Genomic DNA, 15,071 nt, shown 5'->3' on the forward strand with positions numbered 1-15,071 from the left:
TAGCGTCCTTCACGAGCCTCCTCCATAGAGGCCAATCTTTACACCACTGGTACCAGCCATCGGCAAGTCCACTCAGCTCCACATCCTCCTGTACCGCATCACTCCATCTCTTCTCTAGATCATGCCGTGCCCATTTAGCTCCCTCTATCCAGCCAAACAGAAGCTGCTTGGGCATGCGGGCTACATGACCCAGCCAACACAGCATCGTCTACCAGGGTAGCTTACTGATGGAGCTGTAAGCTCCTCACACAATCCAATTTGGTTAAACCTAGGATGGATCATAGGTAGACCAGTCTGAAGGTTTCAAACCAGCGCAGATGTCCCTTTAGGGCAGGGGTCGGCAACCTACGGCTCCGGAGCCGCATGCGGCTCTTTACGGGCTGCTTCTTGACGATATGTACGTATGTACATAGATGCATTGCGGCTCTTGAAATACTGAATTTTGTACCGAATTGGAAAGAAATGGCTCTTTTTGTTATTTTGGTTGCCGACCCCTGCTTTAGGGGGTACCACGTTTTGCACGCATAGAGAAGGGAGGGGCATGACTGTGACCGAGAAGACACGAAACTTTGTGCGGAACGACAGACCAGGCAGCTTCCACATAGCAGCGTTATGCAGCCGATTAACAAATAATGCCGCTCGACTGATTCAGAGTGAGACCTTGGCTGCCAAACCGGAGCTGGTCATAAGCACATTGCCCAGGTACCGAAGCTTCTCCACTCTCTCCACAACTGCGCCATATCTCGTACGTGTGGGCATGCTTGTGTGTGTGTGTACGTGTCTGTGCGTGCTTGTGTGTGTGTACGTGTCTGTACGTGCGTGCAGCTGTTTATTGGGGGCAAGCACCACAAGAAGATCCCCGCTGCGGAGGAGGTGGCGGCGTCCACGCTGGACACGCTGACCACCGGCGTGGCCGTCAACTCGGCCTACACCACCAAGATCCTGGTGCTGCTGCTGCTGCCCCTCACTCGCTCACTCCACCTCCACATCCCTCACTCATGCACTCACTCCCTCACGCATTCACTCGCTCGCTCACTTGCTCACTCACTCCATTTCTCACTCACTCACTCCCGACATCACTCCCTCACTCACTCAGTTACTCACTCCATCCCTCACTCGCTCACTTGCTCACTCACTCCATGCCTCACCTACTCACTCACTCCCTCGCTCGCTCACTCCCTCACTCACTCACTCCCTCCCGACATCACTCCCTCCCGACATCACTCTCTCACTCACTCAGTTACTCCCTCACTCACTCACTCACTCCCACATTCACTCACTCCCACATTCACTCGCTCCCTCCTGACATCACTCCCTCCCGACATCACTCTCTCCCGACATTACTCCCTCACGCACTCAGTTACTCCCTCACTCCGTCACTCACTCCATCCCTCACTCGCTCACTTGTTCACTCACTCCATGCCTCACTCACTCCCTCACTCACTCTGTGTGACAACACCCACCCATTTTTCCATCGCTTCGACTCCCTCCATCCAATCTCCCCTCCTTCACTCTCCCCCAAATCCCTCTCCCCCCTCAGCCCCCCGAGCGCGAGGGGGGGCTGCCGCGGCAGGTGGGGAACAAGACGGAGTGCTCGCTGCTGGGGCTGCTGCTGGAGCTGAAGCGAGACTACCAGGCGGTGCGGGACGAGGTGACGGAGGAGCACCTCTTCAAGGTCTACACCTTCAACTCGGCGCGCAAGTCCATGAGCACCGTCCTGCGCACGCCCGAAGGGGGATACCGTCTCTACAGCAAGGGGGCTTCCGAGATCCTCCTCAAGAAGTGAGCCCTCACCTCCTCCTGCTCCTGCTCCTCCTCCTGCTGCTGCTCTTCACACCTCCTCCACACACCCCCACCATCACCCACGCCTTCTCCATCAGTGTCTAATACAGTGGTTCCCAAACATTTTTGGCACCAGGGACCGGTTTCGTGGAAGACATTTTTTTCATGGACCCGGGTGGGGGGTCATCATTGGGTCTTTCCCACTTTTCAAAGAAGCTCTCCAGCGACGTTTGCTTTTTACTCATTTTGGCTCGGGGTTAGCAGCTTGTGGGCTCACCAAAACGGTGACGGAGACAAGTGCGCAGTGCGGGAAGGAGGCCCGGACGGAAGTGGTGAATAATGAAACAATAGAGGGGGCAGGGGCCACGCTCGGACTCGGCGCTCGCCTCCTGCCGTGCGGCCCGGTTCCTAACAGGCCGCGGGCCGGTACCGGTGCTCGGCTAGATGCACGCAGATTGCCATCATCACGCTCCCATCACCATCGCCTCCACCTTCACCTAACCACTCTCCCCCGTTTCCTCTCGGCGGCGGTGCCCGGCTAGGTGCACGCAGATCCTGGACGCGAGTGGCTCCCCGGGCCCGTTCAAGGCGCGCGAGCGTGAGGAGATGGCTCGCCGCGTCATCGAGCCCATGGCCAACGACGGCCTGCGCACCATCTGCCTGGCGCTCCGTGACTTCCCGCAGGGTACCGAGCCCAGCTGGGAAGACGAGGCGTCCATCGTCTGCGAGCTCACCTGCGTGGCCGTCGTCGGCATCGAGGACCCCGTGCGCCCGGAGGTGACTGCCGCAGAAGCTGCCGCAACCCCCACCTCTCCGCGACCCGCCCATTGTCGACCATCCCCACACACCCTACCGCCCGCTCGCCCGCTCCACCCGCTCGCCCGCACGCCCGCCCGCTCGCCCGCCCATCCGCTCGCCCATCCACCCTCTCGCCTACCCACCCGACCACTCGCACACCCACCTGCCCACCCACTAAGTCTCGCTCGCCCACCCACCCGCTGACCCGCTTACCGATCCACCGCCCCACCCGCCCCCTCCGTCCCGTGCCAGGTGCCGGACGCGATCCGGATGTGCCAGCGTGCGGGCATCACGGTGCGCATGGTGACAGGCGACAACATCAACACGGCGCGCGCCATCGCCATCAAGTGCGGCATCTTGGCGCCCGGCGAAGACTTCCTGTGTATCGAGGGCAAGGACTTCAACCGGCGAATCCGCAACGAACGCGGGGAGGTGGGCGGGGAGGCGGGGGGTGGGGGGTAAGGCTGAAGGGCGGGCGGGGGGGGGAGACAGGAGCTCGCTGGGGTGCTGGGGGTGGTGTATGACGAGCAGGCCGGATTGTGTGAGGAGCTCACAGATCCTTGAAAGATCTGGACACTGTCCCATCGGTGAGCTCCTCCAGCAGACCAGGCTGCGTTGGCTGGGTCACGGAGCCCACATGCCCAGTCAGGCGAGTTGATGCCAAGTAGCTATTGTTTGGCTGGATAGAGGGGGCTAAACAAGCGTGACACAGCCTAGAGAAGAGATGGAGCTGATGTGGTACAGGAGGATGTGGTTTTGAGTGGACTTGCCGATGACCGGTACCAGCAGTGTCAAGATCGGCCTCTGTGTAGGAGGAGGAGGCTCATGAAGGACGCTATCGGGTAGTTGGAGGCAGTCGCCCTCTAGCAACAATGGAGAGCGGAGGTGTGGCGCTCGCAACAACGAGCGGAGCGCCTGGTGGCTAAGATGCGGCAAGTTGGCACAGTAGGGGGCACTGGTGGTGCATCGGTCAGTCATCTCAGTCGGTTAACCCATAGCACCTGGGTCTGCCCCGTGACCTCCTGCCAGCGAGCCTTCGACACTTCATGTGGCCTCAAGGTGCTCCTAGCATAATCGAATGGCGGCTGCTGTGAGCGTGAGGGTGTGGGGTGCCCCAACAGACTGTGAAGTCCATACGGGGGATCTTTGTCTTTGTGTCTCAGATTGAGCAGGAGCGCTTGGACAAGGTGTGGCCCAAGTTGCGCGTTCTGGCGCGGTCCTCGCCCACGGACAAACACACACTCGTCAAGGGTACGCAGCTACACACACACACACACGGCTACACACACACGGCTACACACACGCGGCGACACACAGCTACACACACACAGCTACACACACAGATACACACACAGACTCACACACACAGCTACACACACACACAGCTACACACACACACAGCTACAAAGATAAAGATCCCCCGTATAGCCTTAACAGACTGTAGGGGCAAGTGCTGTTAGCGAGCACCTATGAAGGCCAGAACGGTACACGAGGGGGTGGGTGGCCAGCACCACGCCCGACCGCCTTTGTCTTCCCAGTGGCGATGTTTACACACCGCACCAGGTACTCATTTAAGGCTGAGTCGACCTAGGGGAGGCCCAGGACCGGTTCAGATAATCGTCACTGGTGTTAGCCGTGAGCGGGAATCGAACCCGGGTCGCCAGGTTCATAGCGCAGCGCGCTAACCGCTACACTACCGCTCCCCACACAGCTACACACACAGACTCACACACACAGCTGTCCGTTATACTCACGCTGTGTGTAGCGCTGATGCGGTTGTGTTGGCACCGGTTGTGGTGGTGCGGTTGCCGTGGCGACAGGGATCATCGACAGCCAGACCGGGGAGCAGCGCCAGGTGGTGGCGGTGACCGGGGATGGCACCAACGACGGCCCCGCACTCAAGAAGGCCGACGTCGGCTTCGCCATGGTGACCACTGCACACACGCACATACATACACACAGATACACAACAACGACAACCGCCATTCGCAACTAAGTGGCAGTGACGTCACCACGCCCGCTGGCAGGAGGTCACGGGGCAGACCCAGATGCAATGGGTCGACTGACTGAGATGATTGGCCGATGCACCACCTGTGCCCCCTACTGTGCCAACTTGCCGTACACACACACTTACACACCCATACCGCACAACCGCACACCACACCCACACCACACCCACCCCTGCACACCCACACCGCACACCCACACCATACCCCACCCCGCTTACCCACACGGCACCACCACCACACAAACACCGCACCGCCCATTGATCCACTCACTCATTTGTAATACGAGCAAGGAAAGAGGGGGCGGAGTCTGGGTCACGTGAGGAGAAGGAGGAGTCAGGGTCACGTGAGAGAGAGGATTTAGGGGGAGAACCGGAAGCGATCTGGGAGTTGGGAAGGAGTGGAAATAGGGGGAGGCCACGCTGGGCAGTGGCGAGAGGGTGGCGCCATTTGCCACGTGGTGGGAGGCCACGGCATTGTCGGCCAGTGGTGTACGTGGGGCACAGCAGAGCTAGTGGGATAGAGTTAGTGGAGTCGAGCTAGGGGAGGAGAGCTAGTGGAGTGTGGGAAGCTAGCCGGGTGTGAAGAGCTAGCAGAGTGTGCGGGGCACAAAGAGCAGCAGTGTGGCTGCAGAGCGGAGCAGCGGTGTGGCTGCAAAGCAGGGCAGCGGTGTGGCTGCGGAGCGGAGCAGCGGTGTGGTTGCAGAGTGCACGGTGGAGGAGGTGCGGGTCTGAGTGAGGACGCCGCAGGGGCGAGAGAGACAAGAACCCGAATAAAGGACAACGGAGACCTACACCGTCTGAAGAGTCCTTTATTACACATTCACCCACTCATTAACTTGCTCACTCACATGTCTGTATACAAACTCGCTCACTTGCTCATGCACTCACTCACTCACGCACACACTCACTCAATCACCCACTCAATAGCCTACTCACTCATCCACTGACTCATTCACCCATTTACCCAATGAATCACGTACCATGCTCACTCCCTCATTTATAAACAACCTCACTCTCCCTTTCTCTCACTCACATGTCTGTCTACCAACTCACTCGCTTGCTCAATCATTCACGCAATCGCCCACTCAATCACCCACTCGCTCGCGCTCTTACCCACCCACTCACTCACTCACTCGCTCATCCACTCACTCACCCACTCACTCGCCCACCCACCCACTCACTTGCTCCCTCTCATCCATTCACCTGCTCGCCCACTCACTCACTCACTCACGCATCCACTCGCTCACCCACTCGCTCGCCTACTGACCCACTCATCCACTCACTTGTTCGTTCTCACCCACTCGCCGGCCCGCCCACTCCGCAGGGCATCGCGGGCACGGATGTGGCCAAGGAGGCGTCGGACATCATCCTGACGGACGACAACTTCAGCTCCATCGTGAAGGCGGTGATGTGGGGGCGCAACGTCTACGACAGCATCTCCAAGTTCCTGCAGTTCCAGCTCACGGTCAACGTGGTGGCCGTCATCGTCGCCTTCACCGGGGCCTGCATCACGCAGGTGGGGGCGGGGGGGGGGGGGGGCTCCATGCTGCACTCACGACAACTGCTGCTACTGCTGCTACAGAGACCACTGTTGCGGCTGCTACAGACTCCTACTGCTGCTGCAGATACCACGACTACTACTACTACAGATACTACTACTACTGCTGTGACTGCTACAGATACCACGACAACTCCTGCTACAGGGACTACTACTACTGCTGCTTCTGCTACAGATACCACTGCTGCTGCTGCTACAGAGACTACTGCTACTCCTGCTACAGAGACTACTACTGCTACAGATACCACTGCTGCTACTGCTACAGATACCACTACTCCTGCTGCTACAGATACCACTACTTCTGCTGCTACAGAGACTACTACTACTGCTGCTACAGATACTACTACTTCTGCTGCTACAGATACTACTTCTGCTGCTAATACCGCTGCTGCTGCAACTTGTACCCCCCTCTCTGCTCTCTGCCCACTGCCCCTCTCCCCCCCACCGTCCCGGTGTGCGTGCCCAGGACTCCCCGCTAAAGGCGGTGCAGATGCTGTGGGTGAACCTCATCATGGACACGCTGGCATCGTTAGCGCTCGCCACGGAGCCGCCCACCGAGGCGCTGCTCCTGCGCCGGCCGTACGGCCGCAACAAGCCGCTCATCTCGCGCACCATGATGAAGAACATCCTGGGCCACGCCGTTTACCAGCTCACCGTCATCTTCACGCTGCTCTTTGCCGGTGAGGCGGCCAGGCCTGGAGAGAGCGGCGGCGATAGTAGAGGTAGTAGTAGTTTTAGCAGTGGTAGTAGTTGCAGTAGTTGTAGTAGCAGTGGTAGTAGTAGCGGTAGTAGCGGTGGTAGTAGTAGCGGTAGTAGTCGCGGTAGTAGCAGTTGTAGCAGTGGTAGTAGTAGCGGTAGTAGCAGCGGTAGTAGTAGCGGTTGTAGTAGTAGTTGCAGTAGTAGTTGTACCAGTGGTAGTAGTAGTTGCAGTAGTTGTTGTAGCAGTGGTAGTAGTAGTAGCAGTGGTAGTAGTAGCGGTAGTAGCAGTAGTAGTAGTAGCGGTTGTAGTAGTAGTTGCAGTAGTAGATGTAGCAGTGGTAGTAGTAGATGTAGCAGTGGTAGTAGTAGTTGCAGTAGTTGTTGTAGCAGTGGTAGTAGTAGTTGCGGTAGTTGTAGTAGCAGTGATAGTCGTAGCGGTAGTAGTAGCGGTAGTAGCAGTTGTAGTAGCGGTAGTAGCAGTGGTAGTAGTCGCGGTTGTAGTAGTAGTAGTAGCGGTGGTAGTAGCAGTTGTAGTAGCAGTGGTAGTAGCAGTTGTAGTTGTAGCGGTGGTAGAAGCAGTTGTAGTCGTAGCGATAGTAGTAGTAGCGGTGGTAGTAGTCGCTGTAGTAGCAGTAGCAGCAGTAGCAGTAACGGTGGTAGCAGCAATAGTAGTAATAGTGGCAGTCGTAGTGGTAGCTGTATTGGCAGTAGTAGTAATATTAGTCGTAGTAGTGACAGTAGCAGTAGTAGTAGTAGTGTCGGCAGTAGTAGTGGTGGTAGTAGTAGAGGCGGGTAGTTGTAGCAATAGTAGCAGCGGTCGTAGTAATGGTGGTAGCGCTAGTAGTAGTAGCGGCAGTAGTAGTAGTGGCGGTCGGAGTAGAAGTGGCGGTCGTAGTAGTAGCGGCAATAGTAGCAGTAGTAGGAGCGGTAGTAGTAGCGGCAGTAGTAGTAGCGGCAATGGTAGCAGTAGTAGTCGCGGCAGTAGTAGTAGCGGTAGTAGGAGCGGTAGTAGTAGCGACAATCGTAGTAGAAGTAGCGGCAGTAGTAGCATCGGTAGTAGTACTAGTGATAGTAGTACTAGTAGAGTAGTGGGTTGGGGGAGAGAGTGGGTTGGGGGGAGAGAGTGGGGGGGGGGGGGTGAGAGTGAGGGGGGGGGGGCAGAGTGTGGGGGGGGTGAGAGTGAGGGGGGGGCAGAGTGTGGGGGGGGGGGGCAGAGTTTGGGGGGGGTGAGAGTGGGGGGGGGGGGCAGAGTGTGGGGGGGGTGAGAGTGGGTTGGGGGGAGAGAGTGGATTGGGGGGGAGAGAGTGGGTTGGGGGGAGAGAGTGGGTTGGGGGGAGAGAGTGGGTTGGGGGGGAGAGAGTGGGTTGGGGGGAGAGAGTGGGTTGGGGGGGAGAGAGTGGGGCGAGAGTGGGGGGGGGGGGCAGAGTGTGGGGGGGGGGTGAGAGTGGGGGGGGATGAGAGTGGGGGGGGGCAGAGTGGGGGGGGGGCAGAGTGGGGGGGGGCAGAGTGGGGGGGGGCAGAGTGTGGGGGGGGGTGAGAGAGTGGGGGGGGCAGAGTCTGGGGGGGGGGTGAGTGTGGGGGGGGGGGCAGAGTGTGGGGGGGGGGCAGAGTGTGGGGGGGGTGAGAGTGGGGGGGGGCAGAGTGTGGGGGGGGGGGCAGAGTGTGGGGGGGGGGCAGAGTGTGGGGGGGGTTAGAGTGTGGGGGGGGGCAGAGTGTGGGGGGGGGGGGGGCAGAGTGTGGGGGGGGAGGGGCAGAGTGTGGGGGGGGGGGGGGCAGAGTGTGGTAGCAACAGAGCAGACGGAGCGACTTCTGGCCACGCGAGGGTCCACGACCGTCACTCGTCCCCCGTGGCAACCTCCCCCCCCCCCCGCGTGCCCCCCAGGTGAGTTGATAATGGACGTGGACAACGGGCGCAACGCCCCGCTGCACGCGCCGCCCTCGGAGCACTACACCGTGGTGTTCAACACCTTCGTCATGATGCAGCTCTTCAACGAAATCAACGCGCGCAAGATCCACGGCGAGCGCAACGTCTTCCACGGAGTCTTCCGCAACCCCATCTTCTGCTCCATCGTGATGGGGACATTCATCCTGCAGGTAGACGCCCCCTGGAGGGGGGTTGGGGGGGGGGGGGTCGGGGAGGGGGTGGGCCCGGGGGGGAGTGTCGGGGTACCCCCCTCCTCCCGTCTCCACCCTTCCAAAAGTTCGGCTGGTGGAAGGGCCCGGCCCCGGTTAACGCTGCGGGGGCGCCACGCTAGGAGATGTTGACTTCCTCGCCTGGTAGGCAGGAGGTCGTGGGTTCGATCCCGACCCTGACGATGCCCGTTTTATATTTGGAGTTTGCATCTTTCTCTCTCTCTCATCATCATCATGGTGGCTAGGAGATGTCGACTTCCTCGCCTGGTAGGCAGGAGGTCGTGGGTTCGATCCCGACCCTGACGCCTGCTGCCGTATATTTGGAGTTTGCGTCTCTCTCCCTGTGATCGCGTGTATTTCTCTCTGGGTCCTCTGGTTTTTCCCTCCACATTTAGAATCAACATCAAGCGTTTCGAGTATTTGGCTAACCGCTATACATGTCACCGTGATGATAATGATGAAGATGATAAACCAGCGCTTCATTCACCTGTAATTTGTGATAGCCAGGTCGCTTCTGAACAAGAGCTACGCAGCAGCTCATTTGGTTTAGCGTCGCCTCGTAGCCACACAGGGACAGCTGCCGCTGTGGATGCCCCATGGCGGTGGGGTGAGGAGCGAGCTGCTGCCCCCCCCCCGCCCCCCCCCCCCCCAGTGTGGGGGGGGAGCCAACTCACACGCGTGGTGGTGGTGTCAAGTGTAGCGGTGCGGTTGTGATTGTTGTGGCACGCGTGGTGGTCTGGTTGTCATGGTGGCAGTGACATTCTTGTGGTTGTAGTGGTTGTGGTATGCATTGTGGTGTGGTGGTTGTTGTGGTTGTTGCGACACTCTTGTGATTGTGTTTGGTTGTGGCACTCGTGGCGGTATGGTTGTTGCGGTGGTTGTGACACGCGTGGTGGTGTGTTGTGGTTATTTTAACACTTGTGTTGGTGGTTGTGGCAATTGTGCAGATAATGATCGTGCAGTTTGGGGGGAAGCCGTTTAGCTGCACGGGCCTGTCGCTGGAGCACTGGCTCTGGTGTGTCTTCCTGGGCCTCGGGGAGCTGCTCTGGGGACAGGTGAGCTCTGCACGCTGCCTCCCCACGACTCCCCGTGTCTCTCCGTGTGTCTCTCCGTGTGTCTCTCCGCGTGTCTCCCCGCGTGTCTCTCCGTGTGTCTCCCCGCGTGTCTCTCTCCGTGTCTCTCCGCGTGTCTCTCCGCGTGTCTCTCCGCGTGTCTCCCCCGTGTCTCTCCGTGTGTCTCTCCACGTGTCTCACCGCGTCTCTCCTCGTGCGTTTCCCCGAGCGTCTCCCCATGACTTCCCGTGCCTCCCAATATCTCCCCATATCTCCCTCATCCCCTCCCCCTCGGTCCTCCAATTCCTCTCTACTACCCTCTCCACCACTACTCCCCACCCATGTAGTCCACTCTGTGCATCTCCCCCGTGGCGGTACAGCTGATCGCGTCGGTCCCGTCTCACCGCCTCAAGTTCCTGCGTGAGGCTGGTAAGGGCTCCACGGAGGAGGAGCAGCGGCCGGGCGAGGAGGATGAGGAGGAGATCGACCACGCGGAGCGCGAGCTGCGGCGCGGACAGATCCTCTGGTTCCGTGGCCTCAACCGCATCCAGACTCAGGTGCTGCGTGGGTGTGTGCATGTGTGCACCTGCGTACGTGCGTACGCTTACGCGTGTGTGTGTGTACGCGTGTATGCTAGTATGTACTGGTGTACACACGCGTGTGTGTATACGTGTGTGTGTTCACTTGCATGTGTATACATGTGTATACACGTGTATATACTTGCGTGTCTGTACACGTGTATACGTGTGTGTACATGTATGTATGTTTAACTTCTTTCGCACCATACGTAGCCAACTGTACTAATCGGAGGTGCAATTATCACGGTTCTATCCAAGTGCGGTCACTTGGATACAAACACAACCACCACCTCCTTGGTGGTGCCGTGGCTGTGAGCAATGACGTTAGGGGGTGGGGGGGTGATACCAATCAGCTGTTCCCCACATGGCGCTCACAGCCGCCACGGTGGCCAATGGGGGCTCTGGGTTCAAGTTCATTTATTAGGTATAGCCCTGTGAGCCATTCGGCTCTTGAATCGGGTGCAACCGTAACAAACAAAAACAAAAACACGAACAAAAAACATCTTAAAGTGAATATGTGACTGAGTGCAAACAGAAAATCCAAGAAAAGACAGTAAAATATTGCAGAAAAAGCACCGTACACAAAAATGTGCAAAAATCCCAGTGGGATGCAAGTCAAACAACAACAACAACCACAAGACAACTTAGATTAATGCCATCATTCTAACTCTGTACTACAACAAACAAACATGGCCAAACCAAAAAACTTTTCGAAAATCGCCAAAATAAAGCCATAAAAGCAATGAAACAGTGGTCATAGGAACTGTGACCGAATTTTCACAATAAACGACGTAAACAACATGTACTACCAAACTCTGCAGCCATAGCTGGCTGCATGAGTCACTCCATAACAGTAGGAGCATCAGTCTGAGTATCAACATTTTTCAATGCACCTTTAAGATCCGCACACTAAATCAAAACACAGATCATACTTTGCAGCGATCATCCGGAGCGAAACATTGTATTTTAGGCCACTAAATTGCAGTGGCAGCTAGGTGTGTACAACTCCTCTAGAGCAGTTTTGAGTGAAGATCTCATAGGTAGTGATTCAAGTTGCAGTTTATTGGCAATAGCATTCCAGACCCTGGGGGCATCAATAGCAAAGGCCCTTCAGTATTTGTACGGCAATAGGGAATGTGAAGCTGGTAAATGAGCGAAGACCTTAGGTCAAGTTTGTTCTTTGAAACAGAGAGGAGATCCAGCAGGTAATCTGCGGATTTTTTTGTAAGTACATCATGTATAAATAAGATCTGATGCACAAGCCGTCTAACATTGAGAGATGTTAAGTTTGACCCAATGTAGAGATCACAGTGGTGAGTCCTATATGGGCAGTTCAATGCAAATCTTAAGGCCGAGTGATACATTGAGTCAAGCTTCTTCAGTACAGTACTTGGGGCTGATTTATACACGATGTCACAGTAATCAAGTAGAGGCAGTATGGTAACTTTTATCAATTCCAAACGGAACATAGGGGGGAAGCAGTGCTTGTGTCGATACAGAAAACCAATTTTTATTTTTGTATTTTTACCAATATAATCAATGTGATCTTCAAATTTCAGTTTTGAATCAAGAATGACCCCAAGATACTTATAGATCTTGACTTGCTCTATTTGATAATTATTTAAGGAATGTAATTGGGGAAAAATAACTTCCTGCTTTAGTCCTGGTGAGAAGCATCGCACCTTGGTTTTGGAGGTATTCAGGACTAGTTTAAGAGCAACTAGCTGATGTTGTAGTTTGTTGAAATCACCCTGGAGCTTAGCAATCACGTCATCCGGAGAGCGGCCAGCAGTAATCAGTATCGTGTCATCTGCAAAAAGATTTACCCTGGAATGATCCAGGTCAGTGCCCAATTCATTGACATAAAGAGAGAACAAGAGGGGGCAGAGGATTGAACCCTGTGGAACCCCTTTTGTTATCTTAACACTGTTTGACCTCCAACCATCTGTGAGTACAGTTTGGGTGTGAAAAGAGAGGTAATTTTTTAACCATTCTACTGCGTGTTTGGAGAAACGGAGGCAACTTAGTTTACTAAGCAGGGTGTTGTGGTCGACTGTATCAAAGGCTTTGGACAAGTCAAGAAAAAGACTGGCGCAGTACTGCTTATTATCAAGGCTACTGTAAATGTGATTCAGAGAGTCTAATGCAGCAGATGTGGTGCTGTATTTTTTTCGGAACCCAGATTGTTTTCGATGTAATAGATTGTTGTCGGACAGGAAACTGCTAATTTGGTAGTTCAATAATTTTTCAAAAAGTTTCATCAACGGGGACTAAATTGAGATAGGTCGGTAGTTATTTGGATCATCTTTAGGGCCCCCTTTGTGAAGTGGACGAACATATGAATATTTCCATTCTAGAGGTATTGATGCTTCTTTGATGGACAGGTTGAAAATTTGGGCTATAGGTTTATATATTAGGTGACCAACAGTTAGCAGAGCAAAGACGCGAATACTATCTGCTCCGGTAGAGGAGGACCCTTTGAGGTAGGACAGTTGTTTCAGAACATTACTTTCGTGGATTGGCTGGAAACTAAATTCGTTTAATGTTTGGACAGGGGTGTAGGAATTTGCATGCGCAGGGGTGACTCCCAATACATTATCAAAAAGGTCACCAGCTTCAGAAAAATGAAGGTTAAAATTGTCAACTGTTTTTTGGGGCTCAGAAAAATATTCCCCATTTCGGTTAAGCTCAACGGGCAGATTATCTGTGTTAGATGCCTTTTCGATACTTTTGATTGTTTTCTAGAAGATCCTGGCATTTCCATGTGATTTCAGGAGAGTGGAGGAAAAGTATGCATTTTTTGCATGCCGTATTTTTTTGACGCATCTATTCCTTAAAATCCTGTATTCTAGCCAGTCATGGACCAAATTACTTTTCTGAGCACATGCCCAAGCCCCTTGTCCCTAGTTTTCATGAGCTTAGTAATCAAGGGATCAAACCATGGTGGACGGTTGCCTTTAGTTTTAAATCTAACCAACGGAGCATGTTTGTTAAGAATTTGGAGAAACGTGTACCTGAAAGTCTCCCAAGCCGTAGTCAGGTTTGGGATATCACAGACCTTGTCAATATCCGAGTGAAGCACATCATTAGTAAATGCCTGAATGCTGAAGTGTCTCATGGAGTGCTTCTCAACCAATTTAGGGGGGGCTTTGGGTCTGGCTGATGATCTCACCCCAAATATGAAGGAGTGATCACTAAGGTTATTACCCAGAACACCAGTCAGCGCGAAATTGTGAGGGGCATTTGTTAATAGGACGTCAAGCAGAGATGACTGTCCCGGGTTTTTTAGGTTGGGTCTTGTGGGGACATTTATTAATTGAAACAGGTTAAATTCATCTGTAAAATTTGTGGCCACGGCCGGCGGGTTTAGCCAATTCCAATTGAGATCACCCATTAATATGATTTCACCTTTAGGAAGGCCCACAAGAAGCTCCCTCAGTGCGTTCCCAGCTTCAACATTCTTACCACTAGGCGGTCTATAGCAGCACACTACCAATATCTGTTGATTTTTAGGGAGAGTGATTCTGAGAGCCAGACCTTCAAAGCAATATTTCTTTAACAAGGAATGAGCTGGTGAACATGCAATAGTACTACGAACATATATAGCAATTCCACCTCCTTTAGGCCCTCGGTCAAGTCGAAAAAGGTTGTAGTTGTCAATCGTAATCTGCAAGTCATTGACGGCCGGAGTGAGAAATGTTTCTGTAAGGCAGAAAATGTCCGGGTCCAGATTTGCCACTTCTAGTTTTAGTTGACTTAATTTAATCACAAGCCCTCTGATGTTGACGTGTAGAACACCAACACCTTTTCTGCCAGAAAAATCTACAGAATTAAATGAGTTCTTTACATTTGGGCCAGGGTGAAGCTCAATACCTCCCAGAAATAAGAAAAGTAGAATTAATAGTTTGCACAAGTATTTTCTGTGAATGGATTGGCGAGCGACGAACCTTGGACGAATAGCAGCTGTTTACGTATGGTGACATTTTTAAGAGTAGAATGAAGTTAGGAAGGAGTGCTGGTGAAGTAATAGGACAGAGATAGGGTTTAAAAGGATACAATGATGGAGTGTAGAAGTGGCTATAAGCTGTTTCACTAGCAGGTGTAGTGGCAAATGGAGCATCAACTATGGACTCGAAATAACGAGGGCTGCCAGTGGTGGAGTTGTGTTTGGCACTAGATATGGCCGGGAGGGACAGAAGTAAAATACACAGCAGAACTGCCATCTTTAAAATAACAAAGAACCACAACAGTTAAACACACACGTGAAAACGTACAGGTAGGCCGAGCGCGAGTAATGTCTTGCCGCACTCGTCGCACATGTACGGCTTCTCGCCCCCCCTCCATGTAGGCCTCCACGTAGGCCTCGACGTAGGCCCACACGTAGGCCTCCTCGAAATAGGCCTCCTCGAAATAGGCCTCCTCGAAGTAGGCCTCCTCGAAGTAGGCCTCAAAGCAGGCCTCGA

General features: G+C 54.3%; 1 protein-coding gene across 1 annotated transcript in view; it reads left to right on the top strand.

Moving 5' to 3' along the window:
* The window catches only part of LOC144945543 (plasma membrane calcium-transporting ATPase 2-like), a 45,503-nt gene that overhangs the window by 20,994 nt on the left and 9,438 nt on the right, over positions 1-15,071 (top strand). Inside the window, 11 exon segments of the mRNA XM_078874000.1 lie at positions 826-945; positions 1,541-1,782; positions 2,325-2,559; positions 2,833-3,012; positions 3,744-3,831; positions 4,401-4,507; positions 5,913-6,104; positions 6,613-6,826; positions 8,728-8,939; positions 9,926-10,033; positions 10,411-10,587. Of these exon segments, the coding sequence (XP_078730126.1) occupies positions 826-945; positions 1,541-1,782; positions 2,325-2,559; positions 2,833-3,012; positions 3,744-3,831; positions 4,401-4,507; positions 5,913-6,104; positions 6,613-6,826; positions 8,728-8,939; positions 9,926-10,033; positions 10,411-10,587 (1,875 nt within the window).

Source organism: Lampetra fluviatilis, chromosome 38 (assembly GCF_964198595.1).
Source record: "Lampetra fluviatilis chromosome 38, kcLamFluv1.1, whole genome shotgun sequence".
NCBI classification, from domain to species: domain Eukaryota; kingdom Metazoa; phylum Chordata; class Hyperoartia; order Petromyzontiformes; family Petromyzontidae; genus Lampetra; species Lampetra fluviatilis.